The sequence below is a fragment of the Amblyraja radiata genome, chromosome 4 (genome assembly GCF_010909765.2).
Source record: "Amblyraja radiata isolate CabotCenter1 chromosome 4, sAmbRad1.1.pri, whole genome shotgun sequence".
NCBI classification, from domain to species: domain Eukaryota; kingdom Metazoa; phylum Chordata; class Chondrichthyes; order Rajiformes; family Rajidae; genus Amblyraja; species Amblyraja radiata.
In genome coordinates, this window is record NC_045959.1 from 66589017 (window position 1) to 66604365 (window position 15349).

Genomic DNA, 15349 nt, shown 5'->3' on the forward strand with positions numbered 1-15349 from the left:
ATTTGGAAATATATCCCTGCTGCTTCATCAACTCTGTGTCTCAGTCCTAAAACTCACCTCCACCTTCACAAGCACTGTTAGCCTTGCCGGCCGTGCCTGCATTCTGAAAAATGAATTGTTAAAAAAAGTGATAGGATTGATGCTTTTCATCATCTTTGGCAATGATGGAGATCAACCCTTCAAAAAAAATCTACCTGTAAACCCTGTGAATAACTTGTCTGAGATTTTAGTTTAGTTTAGAGATACAGCGCGTAAACAGGCCCTTCGGACCACCGAGTCCGCGCTGACCAGCGGACCCTGCACACTTGCACTATCCTACACACACTAGAGACAATTATACAAACCCTGTTAACCTACAAACCAGTATGTCTTTGGAGTGCGGGACGAACCCGGAGATCCTGGAGAAAACCCACGCAGGTCCCGTGTAAATGTACAAATTCCGTACAAACAAGCATCGTAGTCAGGATCAAACCTGGGTCTCTAGCGCAGTAAGACAGCAACTCTACGTATGTATGTTTGGAGTTCATAAACATATTCAGTCAGCCATTCAAACCAACTGGCACATTAGAGTGTAACTAATTCGTCCTTGTGTGAAAGTACACATTTAAACGCAAATTGGAAAGGACTGATATGTGGGCAGAAATTGGGATATAGATGAGGGTGGCAACAGCAGTCGACAGTTGATTGCTAAGCCAGGAAAATCCCCATCTTTTAAACCCCAAAACAACCTTTGGAAAATCTGGACTTTTCTTTGAATGGACTCCAGTGCTTTCATTTATTATAAACCATTGATTAAAGAGTTCAAGGCCTGTAAATATTTGTCAAGATTTGCATTTTCTCAGCTCTTATGGTACAAAACAAATTTGCAACAGGTAGAGGATCTTAATTTCTGGTTGTTTATCCTAGATCAAATCAGCATTGATTTAAATGCCAATTGATATTGTATGCTGCCCCATTCTGCAAAATTAGTTATTGTTATGTTTATCTTATTTCATAAAATAAAAGAAACAATGCTAAACTTCAGCCCCTCTATTAAAGCATAAGATTAATTTGTTATTATTAAAACTACAATTAGATTTTTTAAAGTTGTGATGTGCAGTTAAAATAATGTGGTTTCTTTTGCTTGATATATGAATGGCTTGAGCTGATGGTTTGCATATTATGGTGTTTGATAATCACTGCAAAGATACTGTTGATATAGAGTAATATTCTATTGTATTGGTGTATATTAATCTTATATTACGAAGCAATTTGTGGAAGGTAAACTATTAAGTTAAACAGAACACATTTTCAATGTAATATAGAGTGTAATAGTATATTCACATGGCAAATTTATTTCCACAGACATGCCACCCACAGGCTAGAATTATGTATCACGAGTCATGTTGCAATCAGAATTCTGTTAGCACTCCAAACCATGCTGGGAAGATGGTGGCTTCAAAAAGTGCCAGCAGAAATTGCTACTGTCCAAATATGTAATAAAGAAAAGTAAACTTTTAGGCCTGGTGAACGTTAAAAAGGTCAGTAAGTTGAAAAATTATTTCATTGTGCTGTAAAGATTTAGAAAATGCCCAAACAGCAATAAATGAGATGGACACAGTATAGTAATAATTCTGATACACTTGACTAATGAAGTTATTTGCAATGAGGTTGGCAAAATGCCCAAAGCAGTGAGCAAGCAAACAGAGCGAGACATCTGGCTTAGCACCTTCGATTACTACTGCCACATCCACAAGCTCTTCTGTCAGTGCGGTGCTCACCGATGTGTATTTTAGTACAAACATTTACTCTGAGAAATTCATCCAAAGTACATTTTGTCAAATTTCTCCTATGCATTTCAAGCAAATGTAGCTGGTGACAAAAGCTGATTATTCAAATTAGCATGCAACACAAGGCAGCTTATGTATTTTAAAGTAATATGATTGCTTTTTGCTTATAATAAAGAAAGGCACATTTGATTTTGAAAGTGACAAAAAGCAATATTAGCAAAGCAAAACAATTTAATGTAATAAATGTAAATGTAATAGGATAAGATTTTTTTGGTTTTGATTTTTATGTTTGCCTGGTTCATTGCATTCAGGCATTTGTTTTCAATGTGGTAGCTGAGGCCAGAGGTATATTTTCTTAGTCCTCTGTATTTTATTCCCAATACTTAGAAAACAAAATATAAGGCTCACCACTTAAACATTTGCTATTTAAAATATTTGGCATATTATTCTGTTAAAAAGATATAAAACCCATTAGAAGTGCAAGTGGCAATATAATTTGAGAAGTATAATATTCCAATCCATCGGTCCGCTGACATTAACTGATCTTTATCTCTCTCATTAAAATACTGTCTAAGCAAAACAATTAAATCCCCAAAATGTTATGTTGACTTGCTACAAATTTTTAAAACATTATTATTTCTGTATCTGAAGAAGATCCTGCTGTCAGACTCAGCTCATTAAGAAAACAGAATCAGGGCCCATTATAACATTACTGGCAGTGGGAATGGGATACCTTACAAGAGAACAGAACAGGATTATTGCCTGTTCTATTGTTTATTTTGCTGGAATTACACCAACAGATAGCAAGATAAGGGGAACAAGGCAGATCGAGAGGGGGAGGGAAGGGGAGTGGAGGAGGGGGGGGGGGAGAGGGGGAGGGGGGGGGGGGGGTAAGGAGAGAACGAGAGAGAGAATGGGAGAAAGGTAAAATTAGTCAGAGCATCAAAGTACTTAAGCCATAAGTTTGGATGCTGAATGATTTTATTAGCCCTCAACCATGGCAATGTTTGGGATAACATAACAATGTTTAATAATGTACAAACTGTATTGTGCATGTGTTCTGGCAGTTTTTAAAATAATCATATATAGAAAGATATGTAATCTCAAATATGTTAACAATATTTTGCATTATGAATTATGATCTGCAATGCCTATTTAACTTTCTAACCTTTAAAGTTAACCTTTGTTTACAAAAAATAATAACAATTCCATTTGCACACCTAAATTCAAATCTTAACATAGAAAATATTTTAGATTTGTTTTATTTCATTCTTCCATTGAGAAGTTTGTCTAGGAGGATCACAAATCAATCTTCAATTATATAAGGCTAAGCAATTATTAAATTCACACAAGAATTGATTTATGCATCACTGCCATCCCTCAGGTATTGTCACTTTTCTTTCCCAAACCTCTGCCTTCATCCCATCTACTGTCCCATTGCTAATTTCCATCTCTTTTCCAATGTCATTCAATGCAGTCAATTCCCAAATCCGTGTCTGTATTTTCCACAATTCTTCACTTAGGATTCCATTCTTTTCAAAGACCCCAATCAAAGTCATTACCGCACAGGCTCTTTGCCCTGAATAGAGAACCATTCACACAGGTTTAAATTGAGGGAGGAAAGATTTCATAGAAAGAAGAGGGTTATTTTCTTTTATACAAAGGGTGGTGGGTGTATGGAACGAGCTGCTGGAGGATGTAGTTGAGGCAGGTACTATTGCAACGTTTAAGAAACATTTAGACAGGTACATGGATAGGATAGATTTAGAGGGAAATGGGCCAAATGCAGGCAGATAGGGCTAGTGTACACGTGGCAAGTTGGTCAAGTTGGGCTCAAGGGCCTGTTTCCACGCTGTATGACTCTAAAGTCATCAAGGACATTTTCTCTAACTATAAGATATTGCACCATTCTTCCTGGTCCTTCATAACTTCTGCAACCTTTAATGTTACCTAACATATTAGTCCCAATCATTTTCAAGTTGTGATGCTTTTGCTTGGTTCATTTTTATTTAATGGGTGACACAGAATATTTTGAGTAGATTCCTCACTAGGAATAGTTGCCTACATGTTACTATGCAATGCAGTTAGTTCAAGATGTTGACCTCAGGTTTCATCTGCAAGATTACAGGTAGCTTGTTAACCACCCAGTTCTGGATGAACCTCAATTTCCTGCAGTTAAATCTCAAAGAGTAAAGCCACTGATGTCAGACTCCCGTAAATTACCCTCCCATCCTAGTTTTCCAACCAGTCTGACTGCCCTTCTGATTACATTTTATCTTTATATGCCTCGTTGTCTTCTTTCCCAAACTAACAATGATCTAATCCACATTTTTCTTGAACTTTGTCCCCTTTGATATCTCATTTTCACACCTTACCCTTCCATATCTCTGTATCTCCCCCTCCCCTCAATCTGAAGAAGGGTCTTGACCTGAAACGCCACCCATTCTTTCTATCTGGAGATGCTGCCTGTCCCGCTGAGTTACACCAGCATTTTGTGTCTATCCACACCACTGACATAGTTTGTTCAAATGAAGTAATCGTTTCACATCACAGAGACAGGAAGCATCAGGTAACCATTTACACTAATTGTATACCATATTAATCCTATTGTATTCTCCCATCAACTTTCCACTGAACCTTTCACTTCCTACACACGAGGGACTATTTACAGTGACAATTAACCTACCAACATGTCTGTCTTTGGGATGTGGGAGGAAACTGGGAGAATGTGCAAACTCCACTCATACGTCACCTATTTCTAGCTCAGGACAATCACACAACCCTGTCCCTTCCTTAATATATTAATTTGCTAAAATCTTTGTCAAAGCTCTTTTTGCCACCAGGCTTGACCATTTCACTGTTATCCAGGCTAGTTCAAATACACATTTTATTCAAACTCTGCTGGCCATTTCATAATCACCACCAAGTTCATCACTCCTGTACTTTGTGACTGCATTGGTTCTCAACAACATCAAGTCAAGTCAACTTTGTTTGTCACATACACATGCAAGATGTACAGTGAAATGAAAGTGGCAATGCTTGCGGGATTGTGCAAAACAACAGAACAGAACAGAACCAGTACTTACATTAAAAAAAGAGGATGCAACAGTATTTACGCCCTGGTGAGATCGGACAGGATGCTTTCTACAGCACCAGAGTAGAAGGATTGGAGGATCCTCAGAGAGACTCTGAATTTCCTCAGCTGCCTGAGGTGGTAAAGGCGCTGCCTTGCCTTTCTCACCAGTGTGGCAGTGTGTGTTGTCCATGTCAGATCCTCAGTGATGTGGACAGGTATTTAAAGCTGCTCACTCTATCCACAGTAGTCCCATTAATCCCCAGTGGCGTGTACGTCCTTGGTTGTTGTGCCCTTCTAATTAAAGTTTATACCTCCATATTAAAGTTCCCACATATTTATATGTCTTCGTAAATATATTAGTTCTAGGAGAAGATTAGGCCATTCAGCCCATCTAGTCTACTCTGCCATTCAATCATGGCTGATCTGTCTTTCTCTCTCAACCCCATTCTCCTGCCTTCTCCCCATACCCCCTGGCACCCTCACTAATCATGAATCTCTTAATGTCTGCCTTAAAAATGTCCATTGATTTGGTCTCCACAGCCATCTGTGGCAATGAATTCCACAGATTCATTAATCTCTGACTAAAGAAATCCCTCCTCATCTCCTTTCTAAAGGTCCCTTTATTCTTAGGCTATGGCCTCTGGTTGTAGATTCTCCCACTAGTGGAAACATCCTCTCCACATGCACTCTATCCAGGCTCTGAACTCCAGGAGGCTTGTTGCCTTCCCACTGACACATCCTACAAAACCCTCCATAAAACCTAAGGTAGTCACAAAAAGCTGACGTAACTCAGCGGAACAGGCAGCATCACTGGAGAGAAGGAATGGATGATTAGGGTCGAGACCCTTCTTCAGACTGGTTAGGGATATGCAAAATGTAACAAACCTTGTAACAATGGATGTCAAGCCATTTATTATCTCCGCCTTCATTTCTGATCATGCCTCTGTGAAGCATCGATGAGTTTTGCTCCTATTATTGCAAGCTGCTTTTGTAAAGTTGGTTATGTAAGAAAAGGCCGTCCACAGATGCCCATGATGTCCAGCTTTGCTGCCAGGGTGTGTTATTACATTTGGTGTACAAAGGGGTATAAAATCAAAAAGGGATTTAAAGTGATGGCCATCTTTTAGCTTCCAATGCAGGCATCAGGTAAAAAAAAGTAACTTAAATAAATCAGTTTATGGCATCATTTTGTTAGTGATTTACAACTATTAAATTCTAAATTTTATATCTTTTTTGTTATTATTTTTTGCATTACCTTTTACTTCTTCATTCTCGTTGTTTTCCCCCTCTTCATAGTTACCCTGCTCTAGAAATAACCTATATCCATTTCTGGAGATAGACAGAGACCTCACATAGAGGAGAGGAAGTTAAAGAGTTCTAATGCTCTAGTCAAATATTCCCCAGGTTGCGCCAAAACTAGATGGACTAATTGCTCTTCTCTTTTAATGCTTGCCAAACTTTGTTGTGCTGGGCAAAATTGATCACTGAATTTGCATGTCTTACAACATGCGCTAGATTTCAAAAGCAAATCATTTGTGTATTTTGAGAGCATGATAAGGTAGTAAATAAATTACATTTTCAAGTTAATTTGACTAGTGTTTGTTTGTTTGGTACTCTTCAATTGTAAGGCAACCATATAGTTTCACAGAAACAACATTTTTCTATCTTTACATCTGTTTGGCAGATACCGAAAAGATAACAAAAAAACATCCAATATTCTGCAAAATAATAACTAATTATTCTTTTCCAATGTCTTTATAATTTGTTGTTCTAATCACCTGTAGATAATTTTTGATGCTTTCTTCTGTCTTCAGTCTGTCATCGTAGATATTTGCGAGTTTATCTTTCATTTCAAGGTACGTTCCTTGCAGTTGCATATACTGTGAAGCTCGTGCCTCATTTTCCAAAAGTGCTGAAGCAAGCTTGTCCTAGAAAATTGCCAAAATTTTATGTTACTGTTTGTAAGAAGAACCTTATTTTCCTTAACATAGCTTCTATTTCCTGGTTGGACTCATCTATTAGAACTTGCCATTTATAGTCAAAGACATTGAGTATAAAAACTTCTATCAGAGAAATGTGGTTGCTTGGTGTTTTAGGCAGTACAAGCATCAAATAATGCATTTGGCATGTGGGCGTAGATTCGACATACAAGCTGTCCCAGTTTCATCTTGGGAAGGATAATAGTGCCAAGAAATATCAGGTACAGGTAGATTGTGGCTTTGTTCATACTACCACATTGACTTTGTCAATTTCATCAAGTTGAACGCTAATGATGTAGAAAATGCCATGCGTTTCCCTCACAGAACTAAACACATTTGAGCAGTTGGATGATCATGCCTCTTGCACCCCGCCTACTTAATGTGCCCATCAATTACTCACAGTGTTGCCTATATTCAATTTGTGTTTATGAATTCCAGAAGTATTAGAAGCTTATGCACTATATAGAGATGTTTCTCTAATAATAATAATGGATGGGATTTATATAGCGCCTTTCTAATACTCAAGGCGCTTTACATCGCATTATTCATTCACTCCTCAGTCACACTCGGTGGTGGTAAGCTACTTCTGTAGCCACAGCTGCCCTGGGGCAGACTGACGGAAGCGTGGCTACCATTCTGCGCCTACGGCCCCTCCGACCACCACCAATCACTCACACACATTCACACACAGGCAAAGGTGGGTGAAGTGTCTTGCCCAAGGACACAACGACAGTATGCACTCCAAGCGGGATTCGAACCGGCTACCTTCCGGTTGCCAGACGAACACTTAGCCCATTGTGCCATCTGTCATCTCTGGTACGTTAACTTCCATTTCTAAAGTTTTCTTGGCAATTGGTAAATTATATTAGCGGCGCGACTCACCCGTTTCAGCAGCCCCTACAGCCTGTCTGTCTGTCTTTTTTTTTTTTTTGTCTAGTTAAATGTAGTGTTGGTGTTTTTTTAATACTAGTTTTAAATGTGTATATGTGGGGGGCGGGGGGGGGAGGGGGAAACCGTTTAAAATCTCTTCCCTGTCCGGGAGACCCGACCTTTTCCCTGTCGGGTCTCCGTTGTCGTTGGGGCCTAGCACCGTGGAGCGGCCTCCAACCTGAACGACCCGGGGGCTCGGGAGACTGAGGAGCTGCGGAGCTGCGGGCTACACACCATCGTGGGGCTGGCCGGCCTCGGAGCGTGGGGAGCGGTGGTGGCTCGCTGCTGCGACTCGACTCCTGGGGCTCGGAGGCTCCAGCGCCGCAGCCGCAGGTCCGGTGGACTGGGACATCGGGAGCTCGCGGGTCCGGGGGGGGGAGAGAGAGACCGCTTCCCGGAGCTCCCGCAACGCGACTTCTCCAGCCCGTGTCGCGGGGTTGGAACGACCCGGAGCGGGGTCGTACATCGCCCAGCACGGCTTCATGGCCGTGGGACATTACAGTACCCGCCGGGGGCTCCAACTTTGTGACATTTAGACCGGGAGCGGGGCCGTAAATCGCCCGGCACGGCCTAAAATGGCCGTGGGACTTATCATCGCCCGCCTGGGGCTTGGACATCGGGAGAGACATGGAGAACAGGTGAGAGAAAAGACTTTGCCTTCCATCACAGTGGGTTCACTGTGATGGATGTTTGTGTGAATTAAATTGTGTGTATGTCTAGGAAATTGTCTTTGTTTGTATGGCTGTGGAAACAGAATTTCGTTTGAGCCTCACTGAGGCTCAAATGACAATAAATTGTATTGTATTGTATTGTATTGATGTGGTGATTTAATTACCAATTCCCTCAGAGTGCAACATAACAGAAAGAATAAGCTAGGATCCAGCTGTTCAAAGCGGATCTAACTGTTTGAAGAGAGAGGGAGGGGAAGCTTTTATCCTTCAAGGGTATTCATCAGGCAATTCTCGTACATCCATTTGGGCTGGGAATAATGAATGAGGTAGCCACAATTCAATAGACCATGCCTGTTGCGACCACAACTACAGAGATCTGTACAGAATACCAGACCAGTGAGAGTGAAGACAACAATTGGCGCCATTTGCTGCTGCTTATGAAAAGGTCTCAGAGTGTTGAATCTATCTCATCCTAACTGGCTAGAGAACAAGGAGTGATACAAGCTTTCCTATGGTGCAGAGTGCCATTGACTACACTCACTTTGTTGAACAGAGATTTAAATGAACTTGTGCAGTTGGTGGACCTTCCTGTATATCATTTTGGTCAGTTCATGGTATCTGAGCAACAGTTACAATTATTATTATGTGGCAATCTGATATATCATATGTCTGACCCTTTATGATGAAAAAAAAGTGGATGGTAACTGAGTTACAAGGATATATCTTGACTTCTGGGAAAGTTTTATCTTTGAACGTAGGAGGTGCCTTGCTTACAAAGAAAGCCATACTAACACACCAAACGTCAGAGCAGATCCTTGTCACTGCCAAATAAAGATTGTACTACATGCAGAAACATGGAACAGCAGATGGTGGTTTGCACAAAAAGACACAAAGTGCTAGAGTAACTCAGCGGGGCAAGCAGCATCTCTGGAGAACATGGATAGGTGACATTTTGAGACGACACCCTTCTTCAGATTGCATACACCTCTTTTTGGAAGCCCTGCAGAAATTGGCAGAGTGGATTTTGAGATTAATCACAGACTGTTATATGTTGCTTCAAACATTAGTCTCGTGAGCTACTCTCTCAAGTTTCAATGACCTAAACAATCCCACAAATATAGGATATTTTTCCCTTTTCCAACTTCCTCGATCAACACTTCCATGCAGCATTAGAAAAGCATGGAGCCCCTATTCTGTCATGACTGTATTAACAGGTCAGAATTGTTGCTACAATCACATCCTACTAATTGTGAAGGTATGATGTGTGTCTCCTGTAAGAGATGCATGCTGGCTTTCAGAAGCGCAAGCTAGCTTCAGCTAGCACTTGTCATTCCTAAAACAGAGGTCACTCTCAGCACCCTTGTTGATGCACAAATCAAGTTAATACTGCTATTAGCTCAATGGGTAATCATATTAATGATTAGCCAACAGGAAATTTGCATGCTACTTGCACTAGGTCAAATGTCCCAGGTCCATTGCACATCACGATCTCCAGCACCAGTTTCCATTGCTATCTAATTTAAATTCCTCTCAGGGAATAGAGATACTGAATTCTTAACCTCGTCATCCAACTTGCGAAATAGTTCCACTTATCCATCACTCCTGTTCTCATTGACCTACATTGGCTCTCAACTCCTAACGACTCCCACTTAAATGTATTATCCTTTTGTTTAAATTATTTCAAGGACTTGCCCTTCCCTCCATGACATTCCCCAATTCTCTCCCCATAACTCTCTATTATTTGACTCTGATTTCCATGGCATTTTGGAACAGATAGTACTCATACAAATGCTGGCTGGAAAGCCAGCTTGGTGCCATCATTTTAATAGAGGTTTTACTGTTTCTTAGGCATTCCACTAGAACTAAGCTGAAGTACCTTTAGCTCCGAAGAAGCCAGCACACTGTATCATTTAATCCACCTGTTGTAATCACCAGGTATATTTACTCTGGGGATTTATTAAGATCAGGAAAGGTTCTCCATGTGGAACAACAAGCACGAGTGAAACGCTGTAAGTGGTGGGAGTTCTGTTATGGAAAACGTGCCAATAAAACTTCCTGAATTTAGCAGATATTTCCACAATCATTACCAAGGTATATCAAGCATAATCTCAAATATTTCTATCGGAATATTATTTAAGTTCTTGTACAATCAGAATTCTTATGGGCCTGTCCCACTTAGGCGATTTTTCAGTCCACTGCCAGTGTGAAGTTGCCGGCAGTTGCCTGAAAAATCGGCAACTGGGACGGCGACTGTCAGAGTGGAACACACACACAACACACACATCGCTTCCTTCAACAGCCAGTTATGCAGGCGGGGGGCAGGGCAAGCGGGGGTGCGCTGTCTCGCAAGGTGCAAAGCCAATGTGATACAGACACACACCGCGATGAACAGGGAGGTTGGCGCTGTAATTAAGATGGCTAAAGCGCATTGTATGGTAAGTCCTTTAAAAGAGGGGAGGGAGAGGGGGGAGAAGGAGTGGAGACAACTTTTAAGAAGCCAGAGATACACGGCTGTGAAGCTCGGCGGACATTTAACATTACCGGTCGGTTATCCTTGGATCTGAAAACTACTGCTTCCTTTTTTTCCCCAATGAGCCAATGAAATTCACCGGTCAGCACCGGCTACAACCTATGAGAACCTTCGACCACCTGGCAACCCACTAGGACCTCCTGGCGACCCACCTACGGCACGAGAAATCTCGCTACTCTCCATGGCGGCTTCATTCTAGTTGCCGCTAATTTTTCAACATGTTAAAAGAATTGCGGCGACCATAATGAGGCCGCGACTAGTTCCCAGAATAGGGAACTCCTCACGACCAGGAAGGCGAATCCCCGGCAACCACCCGCGAACATGTGGCGACTGCATAGTCTCCTGCAGTCACCTAAAAAGTCGCCTAAATGAGACAGGCCCATTAGGATTTTCTGATTTTCCTGGTAGGTTACTGCTAAAGGGAAAAGATTGAGCTAAGGGAAGAGATTGAACTTTATTTCGCCTTCCATCACAGTGAGGAATGTGGAGTCTCTGTGGTGGATGTTTATGTTAAAATGTGTTTGTGTGTTCTGTTGCTTTTTATTTGTATGACTGACTTGGCAAATTAAATTCCTCGTATGTTGCAAAACATACTTGGCTAATAAAATATTATTGTGATTGTGACCGTGATTGATTATCTTCCATCACTATTTACCACATATCAACTGATCAGTAAATTACATGCATTAATTAGTTGAACAAATATGTTGCACAGGCAATTCACTAGCACATTTCTGAATCAAAAAATCTTTGAATGAGATTCTGCTATTAACTGACTCAGCTGCTGGAAACGAGGAGGTGGACATAGAAAATAATTCTGCCCTCATCAACTAAGCTGTTGTAAATATGGTCAACAGCTTCAAGTTCTTAGGCATCCTGATCACCAGCAATGGAACCTCGTCCCTTCTCACTGATATGGTGATGAAGAAAACACATCAGTGTATTCACTTTCTTTGACATCCAAGAAGATTCAGTATGTCCAGGAAGTTCTCTTGAGGATGCTAGGAGACTGCAAGGTGACTTGGATAGGCTGGGTGAGTGGGCAAATGTTTGGCAGATGCAGTATAATGTGGATAAATGTGAGGTTATCCATTTTGGTGGCAAAAACAGGAAAGCAGAATATTATCTAAATGGTGGCCGACTAGGAAAAGGGGAGATGCAGCGAGACCTGGGTGTCATGGTACACCAGTCATTGAAAGTAGGCATGCAGGTGCAGCAGGCAGTGAAGAAAGCGAATGGTATGTTAGCTTTCATAGCAAAAGGATTTGAGTATAGGAGCAGGGAGGTTCTACTGCAGTTGTACAGGGTCTTGGTGAGACCACACCTGGAGTATTGCATACAGTTTTGGTCTCCAAATCTGAGGAAGGACATTATTGCCATAGAGGGAGTGCAGAGAAGGTTCACCAGACTGATTCCTGGGATGTCAGGACTGTCTTATGAAGAAAGACTGGATAGACTTGGTTTATACTCTCTAGAATTTAGGAGATTGAGAGGGGATCTTATAGAAACTTACAAAATTCTTAAGGGGTTGGACAGGCTAGATGCAGGAAGATTGCTCCCGATGTTGGGGAAGTCCAGGACAAGGGGTCACAGCTTAAGGATAAGGGGGAAATCCTTTAAAACCGAGATGAGAAGAACTTTTTCACGCAGAGAGTGGTGAATCTCTGGAACTCTCTGCCACAGAGGGTAGTCGAGGCCAGTTCATTGGCTATATTTAAGAGGGAGTTAGATGTGGCCCTTGTGGCTAAGGGGATCAGAGGGTATGGAGAGAAGGCAGGTACGGGATACTGAGTTGGATGATCAGCCATGATCATATTGAATGGCGGTGCAGGCTCGAAGGGCCGAATGGCCTACTCCTGCACCTAATTTCTATGTTTCTATGTTTCTATGTTTCTACAGTTGCGCTACAAAAAGTATTCTGTCAGGATGCACCTCAACTTGGTAGGGCAACTGCTCAGGTTTTGACTGCCCTAACCTACAGAGAATGGTGAACAACCCCAGTCCATCACAGGCTTGCCACTTCTTTCTAGCCAGTCCATTTTCATGGGGAATTGCATATTGAAATACAGGTAGGACCTTCGCAAAGCCATCAGGGACACCAAGAGACAATTCCAGACCAAGCTAGAGTCCCAAACTAACCACACAGATAGCTATTGATTTTGGCAATGTTTTCATGCTATGATGGACTACAAACGGAATTCAGGCAGATTCAGCAGTGTGTTCCTCCCAGACAAGGTCTATGCACATTTTGAATAGTGTCCCATCTGATAGAGCTGCTGCCTCACAATTGCAGAAAGCAGGGTTCGACTCTGACTGCTGGTGTTGTCTGTGCGTAACTTGCTTCAATGGCATTTTATTTGACTCTGAGGTGCAGTGAAATTCATTTTTGTATACTTCAGTACGTATCACAGTACATAAGCACTTAGATACATCTTAGATAAGCATCGCAGATACAGTACAAGCAGCCGTACACTGAGACAGTATAGACAGTTGCCAGATTTGGTGCCATTTTCAAGTCCCAGTTGTTATAGGTGTACCGTTCTTAACCTGACCATGAAGGCCCATTGTCCTGGTGGCATTGCAGAGTCGGCCTGGCCAAGTGTGGCCATTGGTGTCGTCCACCACTGCACCATGCCGCTAATGGTTCACGTGCTAGGCCTCTTGGAGTGGCGTCTCATCTAGCCGTTCCCCAGGCTGCTACAGGTCCTTCAGCGGCCCCCTCCACTGTCAAGGCACTGGGCTGTCTCTCGCAGCTGGTCTGCATAGCGATCCTGTGTCCGACTTTGAATCCCTCCTCTCCAGTCCTCTGGGAGAGCAGGGACCAGGCTCGGTGGCTTTCCAGTTCTGCAGCAGAAGAGCCAAGCCTGATGTTGGATATGTTTGCACATTCTCCCCATGACCATGTGGGTGTTTTCCGGGTGCTCTAGTTTCTTCCCACATCCTAAAGACGTGCGTTTTGTATGTTAATGGGTCTGTAAAAAGGCCCCTAGCATGTAGGGAGTGGATGAGAAAGTGGGATAACATAGAACTAATGTGAATGGGTGATCGATGGTCGGCATGCACTTGGTGGGCTAAAGGGCATATATCAATGTTATATCTCTAAACTAAGCTAAACTAAAGCAGGTTGCTGGAATAATGTAATCCACCACAACTGCCTTGGGTGCACCTGTACTCACGGTCACTGTTGGAGATTGGCCTTCCCAGGAGAGAACCTGTGAAAAGGGACTGACCCCTACACAATCTCTGACCATGTTATCAAAATCTGCAGGCAACAACTAGCAGAAGTATTTGTGGGTATCATTAACTTCTCCATACTTCAATCTGTGGTTTAAGAAGACAACCCTCATCCCAGTGGCAAAGAAAAACATCCTAGCATGTCTTAATGACTACTGATCAACGGCTCTAACGTCCACCATCATGAAGTGTTGAGAGGCTGGTCATGATGCACATCAATTCCAGCCTCGCAGATGGCCTGGATTCATTGCAATTCACTATTTGTGCAACAGGTCCATGGTAGATGCCATCGCCCTGGCCCTACACTTCTCCCTGGAACAAGGACACCAATGGAAGACTCATGATTATTGACTGTAGCTCTGCCTTCAACATCCAAATTCCAACCAAACACATTTAGAAATTCATAGAGCTAGGTCTCAGCACTCCGCTCCACAAATGGATCCTGGACTTCTTGACCGATAAAATGCAATCAGTAAGGATAGGCTACAAAGAATTCTTCACAATAATCCTCAATATCACTACTCTGCAAGGCAGTTTCTAGGTCCTTTACGACATTCCATATACATTCACAACTGTGCAACCAAATTCTGCTCTAACTCTATTCACAAGTTGGCAGATGACACCATGGAAGCGGGATGGATATTAAAGAGTCACGAATCGCACCATATAGCATTCTATCTGGTTGCATCATTGCTTGGCATGGCAACTGCTCTGCTCAAGACTCAAGAAATTGCAGGGAATTGTAAACGCAGCCCAGTACATCATGCAAATCAGTCTCCCTCACTCCTATGAGCACCATCTAAAGTTCACACTGCCTCAGCACAGCGGCCAACATAATCAAGCACCACTCACATCTCAGTCACTCACTCTTCTCCCATATCCCTTCCAAGACACAAAATGTTGAAAGTACGTACCAACTGATTCACAAACAGATTCTTCCCTGATGTTATCAGACTCTTGAACTGACCTTTCATATATTAATGATGAATTCCCGTTCTTCCAATCAACCTTGTTGCAGCACCCACACTTCTTTTTAATCTGCACTTTCTCTGTAGCTGTAAAACTATAGTCCGCACTCTACCTATTTTCTTTTTTACACTACACGACCTCATGTACGGTATGATTTGCCAAGACAGTACACAAAACAAAATTCTTCACTG

General features: G+C 42.1%; 1 protein-coding gene across 2 annotated transcripts in view; it reads right to left on the bottom strand.

The window, feature by feature from the left end:
- Nucleotides 1-15349, bottom strand: part of ccdc178 (coiled-coil domain containing 178) — a 266960-nt gene that overhangs the window by 54412 nt on the left and 197199 nt on the right. For both annotated transcript variants that reach the window (XM_033019675.1, XM_033019676.1), the window contains exon 18: nucleotides 6624-6773. In XM_033019675.1, coding sequence (XP_032875566.1) covers nucleotides 6624-6773 — 150 coding nt within the window. The remainder of the gene's footprint in view (nucleotides 1-6623; nucleotides 6774-15349) is intronic.